The 14102-nt window shown below is 38.9% G+C and overlaps 1 protein-coding gene across 1 annotated transcript in view; it reads left to right on the plus strand.

Moving 5' to 3' along the window:
• LOC128490531 (tyrosine-protein kinase ZAP-70) overlaps positions 1 to 10607 on the plus strand; it is a 30026-nt gene extending 19419 nt beyond the window's left edge. The window contains exons 6-13 of the mRNA XM_053462439.1: positions 2042 to 2090; positions 2470 to 2512; positions 4951 to 5125; positions 5294 to 5506; positions 5988 to 6180; positions 8946 to 9086; positions 9156 to 9268; positions 10318 to 10607. Coding sequence (XP_053318414.1) covers positions 2042 to 2090; positions 2470 to 2512; positions 4951 to 5125; positions 5294 to 5506; positions 5988 to 6180; positions 8946 to 9086; positions 9156 to 9268; positions 10318 to 10420 — 1030 coding nt within the window. The 3' untranslated portion in view covers positions 10421 to 10607. The remainder of the gene's footprint in view (positions 1 to 2041; positions 2091 to 2469; positions 2513 to 4950; positions 5126 to 5293; positions 5507 to 5987; positions 6181 to 8945; positions 9087 to 9155; positions 9269 to 10317) is intronic.
• Positions 10608 to 14102: the final 3495 nt, after the last annotated feature.

Genomic DNA, 14102 nt, shown 5'->3' on the forward strand with positions numbered 1-14102 from the left:
CCATCCTTCACCTTGGGCCCAGGCAAAGTAAGGATTCAAAAAATACAAATTAAAAAAAAAAGACACCAAAAGGGCCTGTCTTATCCCAATGGAAGCAGATCCGATATTAAAGGGCCAGTTCTAGACCTAGTGGCACCCCAGTCGTAGATAGCAATATTGTAAGGCATGGAGTATCGAGCAGTGAAGAAGCAATACAGAGTAGGCTACAGATAATGTGTTTCTTATGCAGGGGCAGTAGGGCCTGTGGGCATCACACCCAGGAACAAGAAATAATTACTCTGCCCTCTACTCTGTACAGCTTCTTCACTGCTCAGTTCTCTGCTCCCTGTATGTCACCCTGCACGCCATCTTCCTGGCTCATACACTCTACACTACATGCAAACATACACACTCAGTCTAACACCATACACTAACACGCACTGTAACAATATATACAATCCATGTACAATAACACACACTCTAATACTGTACATGGACACTAACACTGTAACACAGTGAACTGACACCCAACACTAGTCTAACACTATACACTGACACCCCCACACACTAACTGTAACACTGTGCAGCACACACTACACATTCTAACACTGTACAGTGGTACCCCATACACACTCAGTCTAACACCCAACACTAACACCCTATACAATCAAACACTGTACTCTGACACCCTCAAAAACGGTACGCTAATATACACACAATGTTACACTGTAGACTGACATTCCACATAGTACACTCGCCCACATATTCATTGTAGCACTGTACACTGATTATCCTCTCTCTAACAAACACAAAAACCATACACTGTATACTGACACATAACCACATGTATTTTAAACCACACTGACACCCACACACACTTGCTAAGCAAGGATTGGCACAGACACGGTTCATAGTGGCCATTTTCACAATTGCTGGATCCAGCAGACACTAAATATGTTTTTAATTTGAAACAATAATGCATACTCCCATTGGATAAAATATGTTAGAATGTATCATTATATTCCCTTTAGACCCCAAACAGTAATAGTAATAGATAATTACCAAAATACACACATATACACTGCTATTACAAATGCCTGCCCACACACATATGCCCATACACAGATACATACACACACACATTCAGACTTGCCCTTATACAAAAACATTCTGGCTTACACTTCGCCTTGCAGCCACACACACTTGCCTTAACATGTAAACACTTTCACAACACAAACACACCATCTCTCTCTCTCTCCTTTTTCTAATGAACTCTCTCCTTTCTGGTTATCTCTATTCCTTCTAATTATCTATCTCCTTTGACATTATTTCTCCCTTTTTTCTCTTTCTCCTTCCTCCTTATCTCTCCCCATCCCTATCTCATTATCTCGCTCAATTCATTACCTTTCCCCCTTTTCCTCATCTTGTTTTTCATTACCTCTCCCATTTCTGTTTATCTCTCTTATTTCTCATGATCTCCACTCCTTACCATATCTCTCTTTTCTCTTTAACATCCCTCCCCTTTGTTGCCGTCTGCTTTTCTGTTCCCTTTAGTTTGATCTTGAGGTGGTTTGATCTTGAGTGTGAGGTTCATTGCTACAGTCCTCTGTTTCTATTCTCCCTCCTTTCTGGAGGTGGACAGCCCCCCTTCCTTGGGACTTACCTTCAATGAGGCTCCTGATGCTAAGACCGGCCCTGCCTGGGTGCTACGGCCCTGCCCCTGATTATGACTCCTCACGTGGCTGCCTGGGCCACCTGGTACTAAGGCCTGCCCTGCTAAAATGGCTGCTTATTTTGTGGAAACCTGTATACTCCCTTGCACCAGCAGGCCAAAGGGGTTAGAGGGAGAACTGCATCCTCTATTAACTGGAATACAGAATGCAAGTGTATTTGCAAGTGTATTTGCAAGTGTATTTGCTAGTGAATTTGTGAGCACTAACCCCACATTTACTCAACTTGCATTTTAGTGAATAGACCTCAGAGAAACTTACAATCCTTGACAGGTAGTTAGGTAAACATTAGATCACATATACCACATTGCTAATAAATAGGTGATACCATATAATTTCTCTTTTCTTGTAGCTCCTGCGCCACCTTCCCTCCCTAAAGGTGTAAGTAAATCCTATAAAATATACCTTATACAATTTATGAATGTGTTGTTTTTAATTTTCTCCTGTCATTTTTTCCAAATATGCTCTACTCAAGAACTATTTTTCAGTCACTGTGTCCCTTTCAATCTTTTTATCAAGTTTCTTAGTCACATTAACTAATTGGAGAAATTGGAGAAAATAATTAATTACGAAAGATTGGAAGCATACTATGGACAATATGTAACTTTTACACTTACACAATAGTCCATATTTTGCTATAAATATTTCCTTGTGAATAAAAGTAAAACAGATACTATGTAGCATTAATGTCTGTAACTGAAAAACAATAGAATTTTTTATTTATGGTTTATCTTGATTTTTTTTAATATTTTTTTAACAGAGGCCAAATGGATCAAATGGTTACACACCTGAACCTTTCGATGGTGAGAATATAAACCTATGGCATACTGTATTCTAATTTAATGCAATCTTTTCCACTTGCTGCAAAAACTGCATATATAGGATATTAACACTCTATTCAAGTCATTTCCATGCTATATAATCTGAACCTATTTTATCTATCTTCAGGAACTTCCTCATTTCACACAGGCCACTCTTAGCAAGATGGGGCATTAGATCGCCCTCTAATTAAAATTAGAAGAGAACCAGAAACAGTGATAGTAAGAGGATGGGACAGCTGCATTTTCTTTAGTTGTGGGTCTGAATAGTGTCCATAGCATTTCAAGTTAATAAAAATAATAATATAACAATTATTGCAATAAGAATATAACAATTATTGTATAGATCATTCCGTGCCTCTTGTAATATTTCCAAGAGCCAAGTTGTATTGTATAATATAGCGCAGCCCCTGGTCTTCTACCAGCATACATAGTGGTTGCATATAACAATAATGTAACAGCTGTGTCTCCTTCTCTACCTTAACCCAGTAATGACCAAGGGGTTTTCTAGGTCAATGACCAGATCGATTTTTTTTAGATATGTGGTTTTTGAAATGTAATTTCTTCTCTCTCATTTAACACACCCATACAAGTTATAGAAAGCTTTTTTTGATACCATATATATAACTACATTTTAGTATTAAAATACATAGAAACAAAAAACAACACATTGTGTCACCATTTCCAATTAATTTTGATTGCTGTGTGATGCTGATGGAAAATACTCCAATTTTTGCTCAGCAACATCCCCTGAGTAAAGTGATACCACCCATGCATAGATTTGTCGGTGTGTTTGGGGGTTAAATGCCACATAGGAAAAATGCACATTTCAGTTGTTCAACTTGAAATTTTGACATCCGCTCATCCTGCACCCTTGCCTGTCCTATCCCGTCCTATTTGGGATATCTTTGATATCATAGTATCTAATTTCCTATAAACAAAATAATAAAATATGATGAAAAATTGAAAAAAGAAAAAGTTTTTCTCACTTTTATTTGAAAAATCTTTTACTCATCCAAAAAAGCTAATCCTGCTAAATAGATTCTACGATTTGTCCTGAGTTTAGAAATGGTTTTTTTCTGCAAGTTATTGGACAATAAGTACAAGTAGCGTTTTGCAATTTAAAAACCATTTTTTTTCCAAATCTGGTCTGCCCCATGTGCTATTTCGGGTATCTTTGAAGCTGCCCAATGCAATTTACCCCATCAAACCATATATTTTTGAAAACTAGACACCTAAAGGTATTTCAAATGCTGGTATTTAACCCTTTTCATGCACTAATTCTACTACCACCCTTTGTCAAACTTTGTGGTAGTAATTTATTTTGTGTTTTTTTTCTCACAAAAATTTCAAACAAGACCCCAATATGTGTTCATATGTCCCGAATACAGTGATACCTCCCATGCATGGGTTTGTCGGTTTGTGTGGGAGGTAAAAACGCCACATTTAGGAAGTGGGCATTTTTTTACTTGGAACTACTACTGCTCCCATGTCCTAATAGGGCCATCTTTGAAGCCGGCTAATACAATTCTATCCCATCAAACTATATATTTTTGAAAACTAGACACCCCAAGGTATTTCAGATGCTAGTATTTGAACCCTTTCCATGCATTAGATTCTACCACTAGCCTTTGCCAATGTTTTTTTTTTCACACAAATTGTCCTTCAGGTATAAATTTATAGCTTCAGGTGTACGTCACTATCAAACAACACCCCAATATGTGTTCAGCAACATGTCTCAAGTACAGTGATACCACCCATGGATGGGTTTGTCTTGTATTTGTCTGAAGACCCTTTAGCAAACTTTTCCAACTTTATTTTTTATAAATAAAGTCGTGACCGCTCTCTGGGGTTCGTTATCAAGGCATTTCAGCGACAATATTGTTGATCGCCTCCTAAACTCTTTTAAAACGCACATCTGCCACCATAAAGTGTATGGTGGATGTTGACACGCTGGGGAGGGGCGGGACATGGCCCCTGATGCCGATCTCGGTGTTGCTGAATGCCTTGACATCGAGGCATTACATCAACACTGTTTAAGAGAAGAAAGACTCCCATGGTTATTCGGGTATGGTGAATAGGCTCAAAGCCTGCATTGTTTCAATATTTATCTTGATATTCAAGTAGTGGATCAGGTTATCTAGATACCTAGATGGCACAGATCTTGTACTACCCTAGCTAGCCACCATGGGGAATGATACTCTTACTGCTTGCCTCCCTATTTGAGACAGGGATGCAAAGCAGGAAGAGGAGCAGTAGCCAACAAAAACTTGGCAAGAGCACATTTGACTCTTTAGGTCCACTCATAGCTATACAGTATATTTTCTTGGAAGAGGTCATCCAAATCTACAACAAAACATACATAATTTTGTAATTAAAGTTACAAAACATGTAACTTATTTATAATATTTTTTTAGCTCAAGGAAAGTCGAGAATCTTACCAATGGACACCAGTGTGTATGAGAGTCCTTACAGCGATCCAGACGAATTAAGAGAACGCAAGCTTTTCCTGAAAAGAGATCTCCTTCTAATAGATGAAGTAGAGTTGGGCTCAGGAAATTTTGGATGTGTCAAGAAAGGTGTCTACAAGATGAAGAAGTAAGAACACATGTTGGATTTCTAAGAAAGAATAACAAGATCTGACATTTTCTTTTACGAATAGTTCTTAAAGTTGTGTGCAGTTTGTCAGTGATTTTTTGAAAAAAGGTGTGGATGTAGTTCTAAATAGTAGTTTAATAACACCTTATATATTACCTAATATTTCAGGAGACAGATTGATGTAGCCATCAAGGTTCTGAAAATACAGAATGGTAACGAGAAGACAATGAAGGATGATATGATGAAGGAAGCCGAGATTATGCATCAACTGGATAATCCTTACATTGTCAGGATGATTGGAGTTTGTGAGGCAGAAAGCCTCATGCTTGTGATGGAGATGGCATCAGGGGGGCCCCTCAACAAATTCTTGGCCGTCAAGAAGTAAGTCACATGCCATAGTGCAGGATTTAGACTAGTGGGATTCTCTTTATGAAATACCTAGCTTGTTAAATTGGCGTGGAAAATTTAGATAATAAATTGAATCCTGTTAATATTGATGTTAGGCTATGTGGACCATTTTTGTAAATAAAGAAGTTCAATTAGATATGTAATCTAATACTGGCTAAAAAAATAACCCTATGTTAATTATTATTATTATCATCTTTTATTTATATAGCGCCAACAATTTACACAGTGCTTCTTACAATACATATTGGGGTGAGGAGAAACATGAGGTATGGCGGAAGAGGAGAAGTAGTGTGGATTTGTATTAGTGGGAGACACGTTCTAGCTACTTAGAAGTTCTCTGAAGTTTTGAGATTTTTCTTGAATATTGGGAGGGATGCTGAAATTACTTTATATTTTTTACATGTTTTACTATTGTCATGGGCTTATAGTAACCTTCCATTCTATTTATCTACAGGGACTTGATACCAGTTAGCAACATAGTAGAACTTATGCACCAGGTTTCCATGGGAATGAAGTATTTAGAAGAGAATAACTTTGTACATCGCGACCTTGCAGCTCGTAATGTTCTTATGGTGAATCAGCACTATGCTAAAATCAGTGATTTTGGTCTCTCTAAAGCCCTGGCTGCAGATAACAGCTACTACACGGTATGCTATTTTCTGAATTTAAAGAACAACCATTTAGTCAATATCTTTATAACAGACATCAACTGCCAAATGCTTTCATAATATAGTGGCATATATCTGGCAGAACCACACAAGGAGAACCTTAGTCATCCCTGTCTGGGACACGGTAACTTGCCCTTGTCAGCCCTGCTGGGTACAAGGATAATTTCTCACTCTGTATCCTCTATTCTCAATCTTGTCTCCTAGTCAAAGTGAGAGCGAACCATATATTGCCTAGCAGCAAATTGCTAGTATGTATGTTTTTATTTGTGATAATAAATATATGTCTATGTATAATATGACACGTACAAATTTGAGGACCCAAATCAAAAGGGTGTCCCATCCATTATTTGTGTGAATCAAGTAGAGGACCCAGCACAGATGTTTTTGCACTAGATGTTTTGAGATTTTGTTTAATGTTAGAAAGCAAAAAATAAGACATACTATTACTATCAGAGTAATACAAGCAAACTCCTAAGTTTTATGAGGTGCAGAGCTCTTCGCAATGGTTAAGATATTTAACTGTGGGGTTACTGAATAATATAATATAATGCTCATATATACAAATTAGCATTTTCATATGAACAGAAAGGCAATTACTTTTTCTGCCATGGGATAATATACTAGTAGGTTTATGGTGTTTCATGTCTGTTTATTTGTTTTATATTTGGAGTTTCATCTGCAATTCATGTTTAGTAGATGCAGCTTTACACATACAAAAAATAAAGAAAGGAAAAAACTGTATTCCCATGGACACCACCTTATGGATATCCCTGCCCAATTGTAGTATTTGCCCCGGGCCCCTTCGTGGCAAAACCCCCCCATTTCTTGCTTGAGGCACTGCATAGACCGAATACAGTACTTAAACTGGGCAATGTAGGAGGTCACGATGGGGGCACACTATGCACACGGGGCCCTTCTCCCGAAGCAGTGGCATAAGCCGAGACATTCTGCATATGAATTCTTTGTAGGTAGGAGATTGGATCTACGTTTATGGCAATCAGAGTGTAGGCAAAGAACAGGCTTAATGCCTTGCCCCCATGCCCTTCCCATCAGCCCGCTCCATGTCCATCCCATTGTCCCACCAATCACTTAGTCTTGAGATATAATGAACAAACTGACTCTAACATTTACATACATACCTATTGACTCTAACAAAACAGTACAGTACAATACACATACATACGCCCTCTTCCCCCTCTTACCTCACTGATTTCACTGTGTGAGCTGCCGAGGCGCTGCCTCTCTCTATGCCAGAAGGGCCATTTTTAAACACTTTTGAACAGGCATGAGCAGACAGGAACAAGTGGTCACAGTCACAGGAGTTGCCTGCCCCCTAGAAAGACAGGCCCCATAGCCTTTGCTGCCCCTGTAGTTACGACACTGCACACACACAGTAGCATACTTATACACACACTAACATACATACACACACACACATACACATACTAACATGATTTAGTGTCACACACACAAAAAAAGTGACTGTTCCTGCGCTCTCCTTTCTATGCTGGCAGCACCTTAATTATGTGGTTTCACATGCACATACAAATATGAATATCACAAGAAATAGTGCAAATAAGTATTAAGTGCGCTTAAAACCTGTGTATGTATTCTGAATTTGTGTAACCTCTTGATATAATATATCTTAGAGTGTGAGAGAAAAGAAACAGAGAACACACAATAGTGTAATATAGTCAGAGCACAATCCACTTTATAAGCTAGCTATTGTACTCACATATTCCATAGTCAGTATGTGCTCTTCATAAATCATTTCTTAGGATTGGCCTCATCTTCAGAAAATCCTCCACCGATTCCGAACCTCGACGAAAAAAGGGCCGTACTCAAGGTAAAAACGAATAAATATTTATTGCCAATAAATATTAAAAAGTTAAAATTGCTCTATTGAGCTTCGTCCAGGCGTTTTTCACACCTGGTTGAAGCTCAATAGAGCGAAACGCGTAGCGCACAGATTTAAACTTTTTAATATTTATTGGAAATAAATATTTATTCGTTTTTTCCTTGAGTACGGTCCTTTTTTCGTCACGGGAGGTTCGGAATCGGTGGAGGATTTTCTGGAGACGATGCTTGAAGATCCTGTACGGCGAGGTCTCAGAAGTTGAAGGCCAATTCTAAGAAAAGATTTATGAAGAGCACATACTGACAATGGAATATGTGAGTGCAATAGCTAGCTTATAAAGTGGATTGTGCTCTGACTATATTGCACTATTGTGTGTTCTCTGTTTCTTTTCCCTCACACTATAAGATATAGTATATCAAGAGGTTACTCAAATTCAGAATACATACACAGGTTCTGTATAAATATCTTTATTATCAATGGATGTATGCTAAGTGGACTTAATACTTGTTTGCACATACTAACATATTTACAGACACACTAACACATGTACTTACACATACTAACACACACATACTTAAACATACTTGCACATAGTAGCCTACTGACATACCTACACAAACAGTATCATACTTACACACTCAGTATCATATTTACTCACTAACAGTAACATTGCACATGGTAACATAATAAGCATGCATGTAAGCATGCAACATATGTGTGTAAGTTGGTAAACTTACACACATATGTTGCATGCTTACATGGGGATGTGGCTTTGGCTAAATAATCCCTGCTTTCTCTGTATATCTATACATCTTCTTTTACTTCAGTAAATGAAATTGTAATGTTTTTTTGTTTTGTTTTTTGCATCTTTATTTATAACTTTTAGGCTCGGACATCTGGAAAATGGCCTCTGAAGTGGTATGCCCCAGAGTGTATTAAATTTCTAAAATTTTCTAGTAGGAGTGATGTATGGAGTTATGGTATAACCATGTGGGAAGCATTCAGCTATGGACAAAAACCATACAGGGTAAGTATAGACGAAGGGTAATGTATGAACATTAACACCTGATGTCTAATCATTGTATTTGTGACGTAGAAACTCAAAGGTCAGGAAGTCCTGAGTTTCATTGAAAGAAATGAACGTCTGCCTTGCCCCACCAATTGTCCTAAAGAGATGCATCAACTCATGTTAGATTGCTGGATTTTCAAGTAAGTAAAATGTTATCAGAACCTGACTATAACGTGTCTTATTTATAACTCCATTTGCTTCTTATACATCTTCCATTAAACTCCTGCTGCTACTAATCATGTTTTTTCCTGTAGTGAATCATATTGCTATATCTCCCAATTTTGGTGTTTAGAAGGGACAGAACCTCTTTGGCACCCAAATCCCCCCATTTATCTCACTTTCCCTGATGTCCTTCAAAAAACCTGCAGACAAACAAGAATAAATAAGAAATATACACATAATAATAATTTATATGAGGGACTGAGCTGCTCAAGGAAACATCGTCCTCTTTTAAATATCCAAATCTGTTACAAAAGAATGTGAAATTACTTCTTGCACACTTGTTTTAAGGATGAGTCTAACAAGTACATGCATAACCATTTAAATGGTAAAAACACTGCAAACTGCATTCTAGCTAGAGGTTGTTTAGTGCCATGGAAATGTAATCGGTTAGTAAACAATTACATATTTATTAACCCTTTCATGAAATCGAGTTTAATCACTAAAGTGGGAGTTAGCACGATATTTGTGGTTTCTGCTCCCTGAATTCACTCTGCTAAATGGAAAATTAATCTTCAGGAAAGGCTGAGATGGACCTGCATAATGCATAGTTTAATCAGTGAGATTTTTTTTGGGATGGGGGGCGCCAGAGGAGTAGTCTGCACAGGGCGCCAGAACACTTAAGGCCGGCTCTGGATGTCATAACGACATTGCATCCATATAATAATTAAATTTTCATATGGGATTGTAACTTTCTTTTTTTTCCTTTTTTCTTCTCAAATATATCCTCACTGTGACTCACCAAGCTCAGATACTACCTAAAGCCCCAGAAGTGAATGCATGAACAGGAGTTTGTGTAGTTAACAAGTGTTTAACTATAACATATCTTAGGTTTTTACTAGCCCTTGCTGACTAGAAGACTAATCTTCCATCTGCAGATGTCTCCACTGATGCAAAGTGAATATGATGTATTTAAGAGGTTAACATGCCCAGATATATGCCATTAACCTGTTCCAAACTCTGTGTTTAGGATGGAAGATCGTCCTAATTTCGAAAATGTGGAATCTCGCATGCGTCTTTATTACTACAGTATCTCTAACAAAACCGAAGAAGCAGAAATGACAAAGGAGTAGTGAACAAGACATTCTGTGTACCATAATCTGAATCCCATCTTTATTTCTATCTTTTGTTTAAAAGCAATTAAACCTTGCAACAAAAATGTGTGAGATTAATTGAGTATACAAGAGGAGCATCATGGTTTTTATGTTTGTCAAAGCCACACTTTGAAGCTTTTTTAGACCACACCAAATAACAGCATACAAATAAAGGAGACACAATGAACCACTCCAGTATCTCCCACAGCTTATTGACAATGTTTTATTTCATAATCTTCATGCCATTTTGATTACTTACCTATTGGCATGGTAAAACATCTCTTTAATGATACAATAATTTAATTATACCTGCTAATAATCATTTTTTGCTTGTCATCAGTGTTTTCATCTATTTTAGCCAAGACAATACAATACATAAATGTATAGGCAAAGTGGTGTTCACAATAACAAGTGAACATTGTGCAACATTTACATTATTACAGGATTCTTTCTGTGCTCTTTATGCAGTCCCAGTTTCTGAGTGTGTATTTAACAGGAGTAGGTAGTATGAGCTTTGTGCAGTAATTTCTGGTATAGGGCCTTTTGTCAGGCTTTGCCACTCAAATTGATGGTTGTCAACTCTCCCCTGTCTACTGTTCTCCTTTATGGTAGCCAGTGGTGTCGCTACAGGGGGGCAAGGGGTTAATCCTTGCCCCCCCTGTTGCTCCCCTGCCGAATTTGGAATAAAGTCGCAATGCGACTTTAAATCCCGGCTTTTTTTTATTATTATTGTTTATTTTTTTTAATGCAGAGAAGAGAGAGGGTGCGGCCTGCGTAAGATCGGCAGCCAGGGCAACCGATCTTACGCGGGCCGCACCTCGAGCCCTGCTACTTACCTGTGGGAGGGTCTTCTGTACTGTATAGAGGAAGTGGAACCTAGCAGAGTTCACGTGACATCACATGACTCTGCTCCAGCCCTGCTTCCTCTGTGCAGTACCAGAGAACGCAGAGGGAGGCCGCGCCCTCTGCTGAATCTGTGAGCGGCATCGAGGAGCTGCAGTGCAGGTAAGGGGGTGGGGAGGGTGTTTGAATGAGTATGCGTGATTGAGGGAATGAATCTGTGAATGAATGAGTATATGAATGAATGAATGAATGAGTGTGTGTGATAGTATGGATGTGTAAGTGCTGGAACCTAGGCCCTAGGCATGATGGGACTGTGATTGCTGTTAGCAATCACACTCCTATCATGCCAAGTCAGCCAGTACATGCTGAAACCTAGCTAGCTGCTGCCAGCAGTATGGGGTCTGCACATCACTTACAGCCACCCTGTACCAGCATGTACTGGCTGACTTGGCATGATAGGAGTGTGATTGCTAACAGCAATCACAGTCCCATCATGCCTAGGTTCCAGCATTTATTGGTTGGATGTGTAAGTGCTGGAACCTAGGCATGATGGGACTTTGATTGCTGTTAGCAATCACACTCCTATCATGCCAAGTCAGCCAGTACATGCTGAAACCTACCTAGCTGCCCCCTTGTGTATTGATGCTGCCAGCAGTATGGGGTCTACACATCACTTACAGCCACCCTGTACCAGCATGTACTGGCTGATCTGGCATGATAGGAGTGTGATTGCTAACAGCAAGCACAGTCCCATCATGCCTAGGTACCAGCATTTACTGGTTGCCTGGGTATGATAGGAGTGTGATTGCTGTGTGGGCAGTGTGGACGCCAGGGCTGGCTTTGGGACGTGCAACCTGTGATCTATGCCTGTAATTTAGGGGGTTTTAAATATACCTTTTAATGACGTGTTTTTATGTGAATTCCAATTGATCTATACCTGCAAAGCTGGGTTTTTGCGTTATTCTGTAGATCCATATCTATATATTTCCATGCATCATTTATGTATACCTGCAAATACAGTATTTGTATGTCTTATTCAGTTGATTAATACCTGCAATGCTGTTTCCATGTATTTATTTGATCTATACCTGCAATGCTACGTTTCATATACTATTGTATACCTGCAAATACAGGATTTATATGTCTGATTCTGTTTATTTGATATATACCTTCAGTGCTGAGATCACAAGTGAATTTCAGTTGATCTATACATGCAAAGCTTGGTTTGTGTGTTAATTTGTTGATCTATACCTGCTATCGGCAACTGGGGCTAATATTAATATATATGGGCAGCAGGGGCATCTATACACAAGGGGCAAAAACACTAAGGGGGGTATAAACGACAATGCAGTGTGAAAAATCCATCTACGTCTGTGACGTAGATTGTGTCCTGCTGTTTGTGTGTTTTTGGTTATCAGTGTAGCAGAGCCTGTCCTTGTGTGTGTGTGTATAGGTGTTGGTGTGGCAGAGCCTGTCCTGGTGTGTGTTTGGGTGTTGGTGTGGCAGAGCCTGTCCAGGTGTGTGTGTGTTCAGTTGTCAGTGTGGCAGAGCCTGTCGTAGGGTGCATGGTTGTTTGTCAGTGTGTCAGAGCATGCCCTGATGTGTGTGTGTGTTTGGATGTGGGTGTGGAAGAGCCTGTCCTGATGTGTGCGGGTGTCTGTGTGGCAGAGCCTGTCCTGGTGTGCGTGTCTGGGTGTTGGTGTGACAGAGCCTGTGTTGGTGTGTTTGTTTGGTCATCTGTTTCTTGGCACTTAACTTACGGTAGGAATTATTTAATTTATATTTATCCAGAGATAAAATGCCCTCCTGAAGTTGTAGGGACAAAACGTTTATTTCAAGGATTAGTCGCACTCAATTGTGGCTTCAGGCTTCCCATGTTGAATGATCAAGTATTATTTTAGCCCAATAACAAAAGTATAATTCCATAGCACATTACTTTTGGAAATTATGAATACCCCCCAGTTTGACTGTGGTATCTTGTGTGCCCCCCCTATATATTGTTTCTAGAGTCGCCACTGATGGTAGCATCGACTCACCAGGAGAGGACTGGCATCATTTGGTCCACGAGCAAAGCCAAGTGGCACCCCACCTGCGTATATAAGCACACATGCATAATTTCTCACACATACTTACTTGGATCCTGTCTTGTGTCCTGCTCACATGCGGTGGGAGCTACCTCCTTGTTACTGTAGAGTCAAATTAACATACAAGGTTGGGTAGAATAAAGTAAAAATAGAGTAAAAAACTTTGTAGCCTTACTTACCGCTAAATATGGGCACATACAATGGTGTCATTGCTAGCTAGCAGTTACATAATGACATATATGCTTTCTTAACTGTTGTCTCATCTCCTTTATTTACTTTAATTTTTTTACATTTTGGGCCATTAGGTACATAGGCTACCATCTCACCTAAAAAAGAATATTTTACACGTTTTGCTGCTTGCCTCTATTCACCTGCACAATCTAGTCCTGTATAGTAATATAATAACTATGTTAATGTATATGTTAAAACTTATATAAACGATGACATAACCTGTTGTCATTGTAACATGCTGTAGTGCTATAGAATCATCCAGGACAACAAAATTATAAAGTGATCTATTATTAGCTTATGTGTATTTACTGAATGACAGCAAATAATTAACTTCAATGTCAGGGTGGAATAGTCATAATGTCAGTGTCACATAGTAAAATAACATTTTGACAATAGCATGTTTACAGTATGAGAGTAGGAATAATTGGTTGGAAAGAACATGCTTAGCCCCTTAACGACCAATGACGCACATGTCTGGCACATCATGGCATTAAACAAGCTTT

Source organism: Spea bombifrons, chromosome 1 (assembly GCF_027358695.1).
Source record: "Spea bombifrons isolate aSpeBom1 chromosome 1, aSpeBom1.2.pri, whole genome shotgun sequence".
Taxonomy (NCBI): Eukaryota; Metazoa; Chordata; class Amphibia; order Anura; family Pelobatidae; genus Spea; species Spea bombifrons.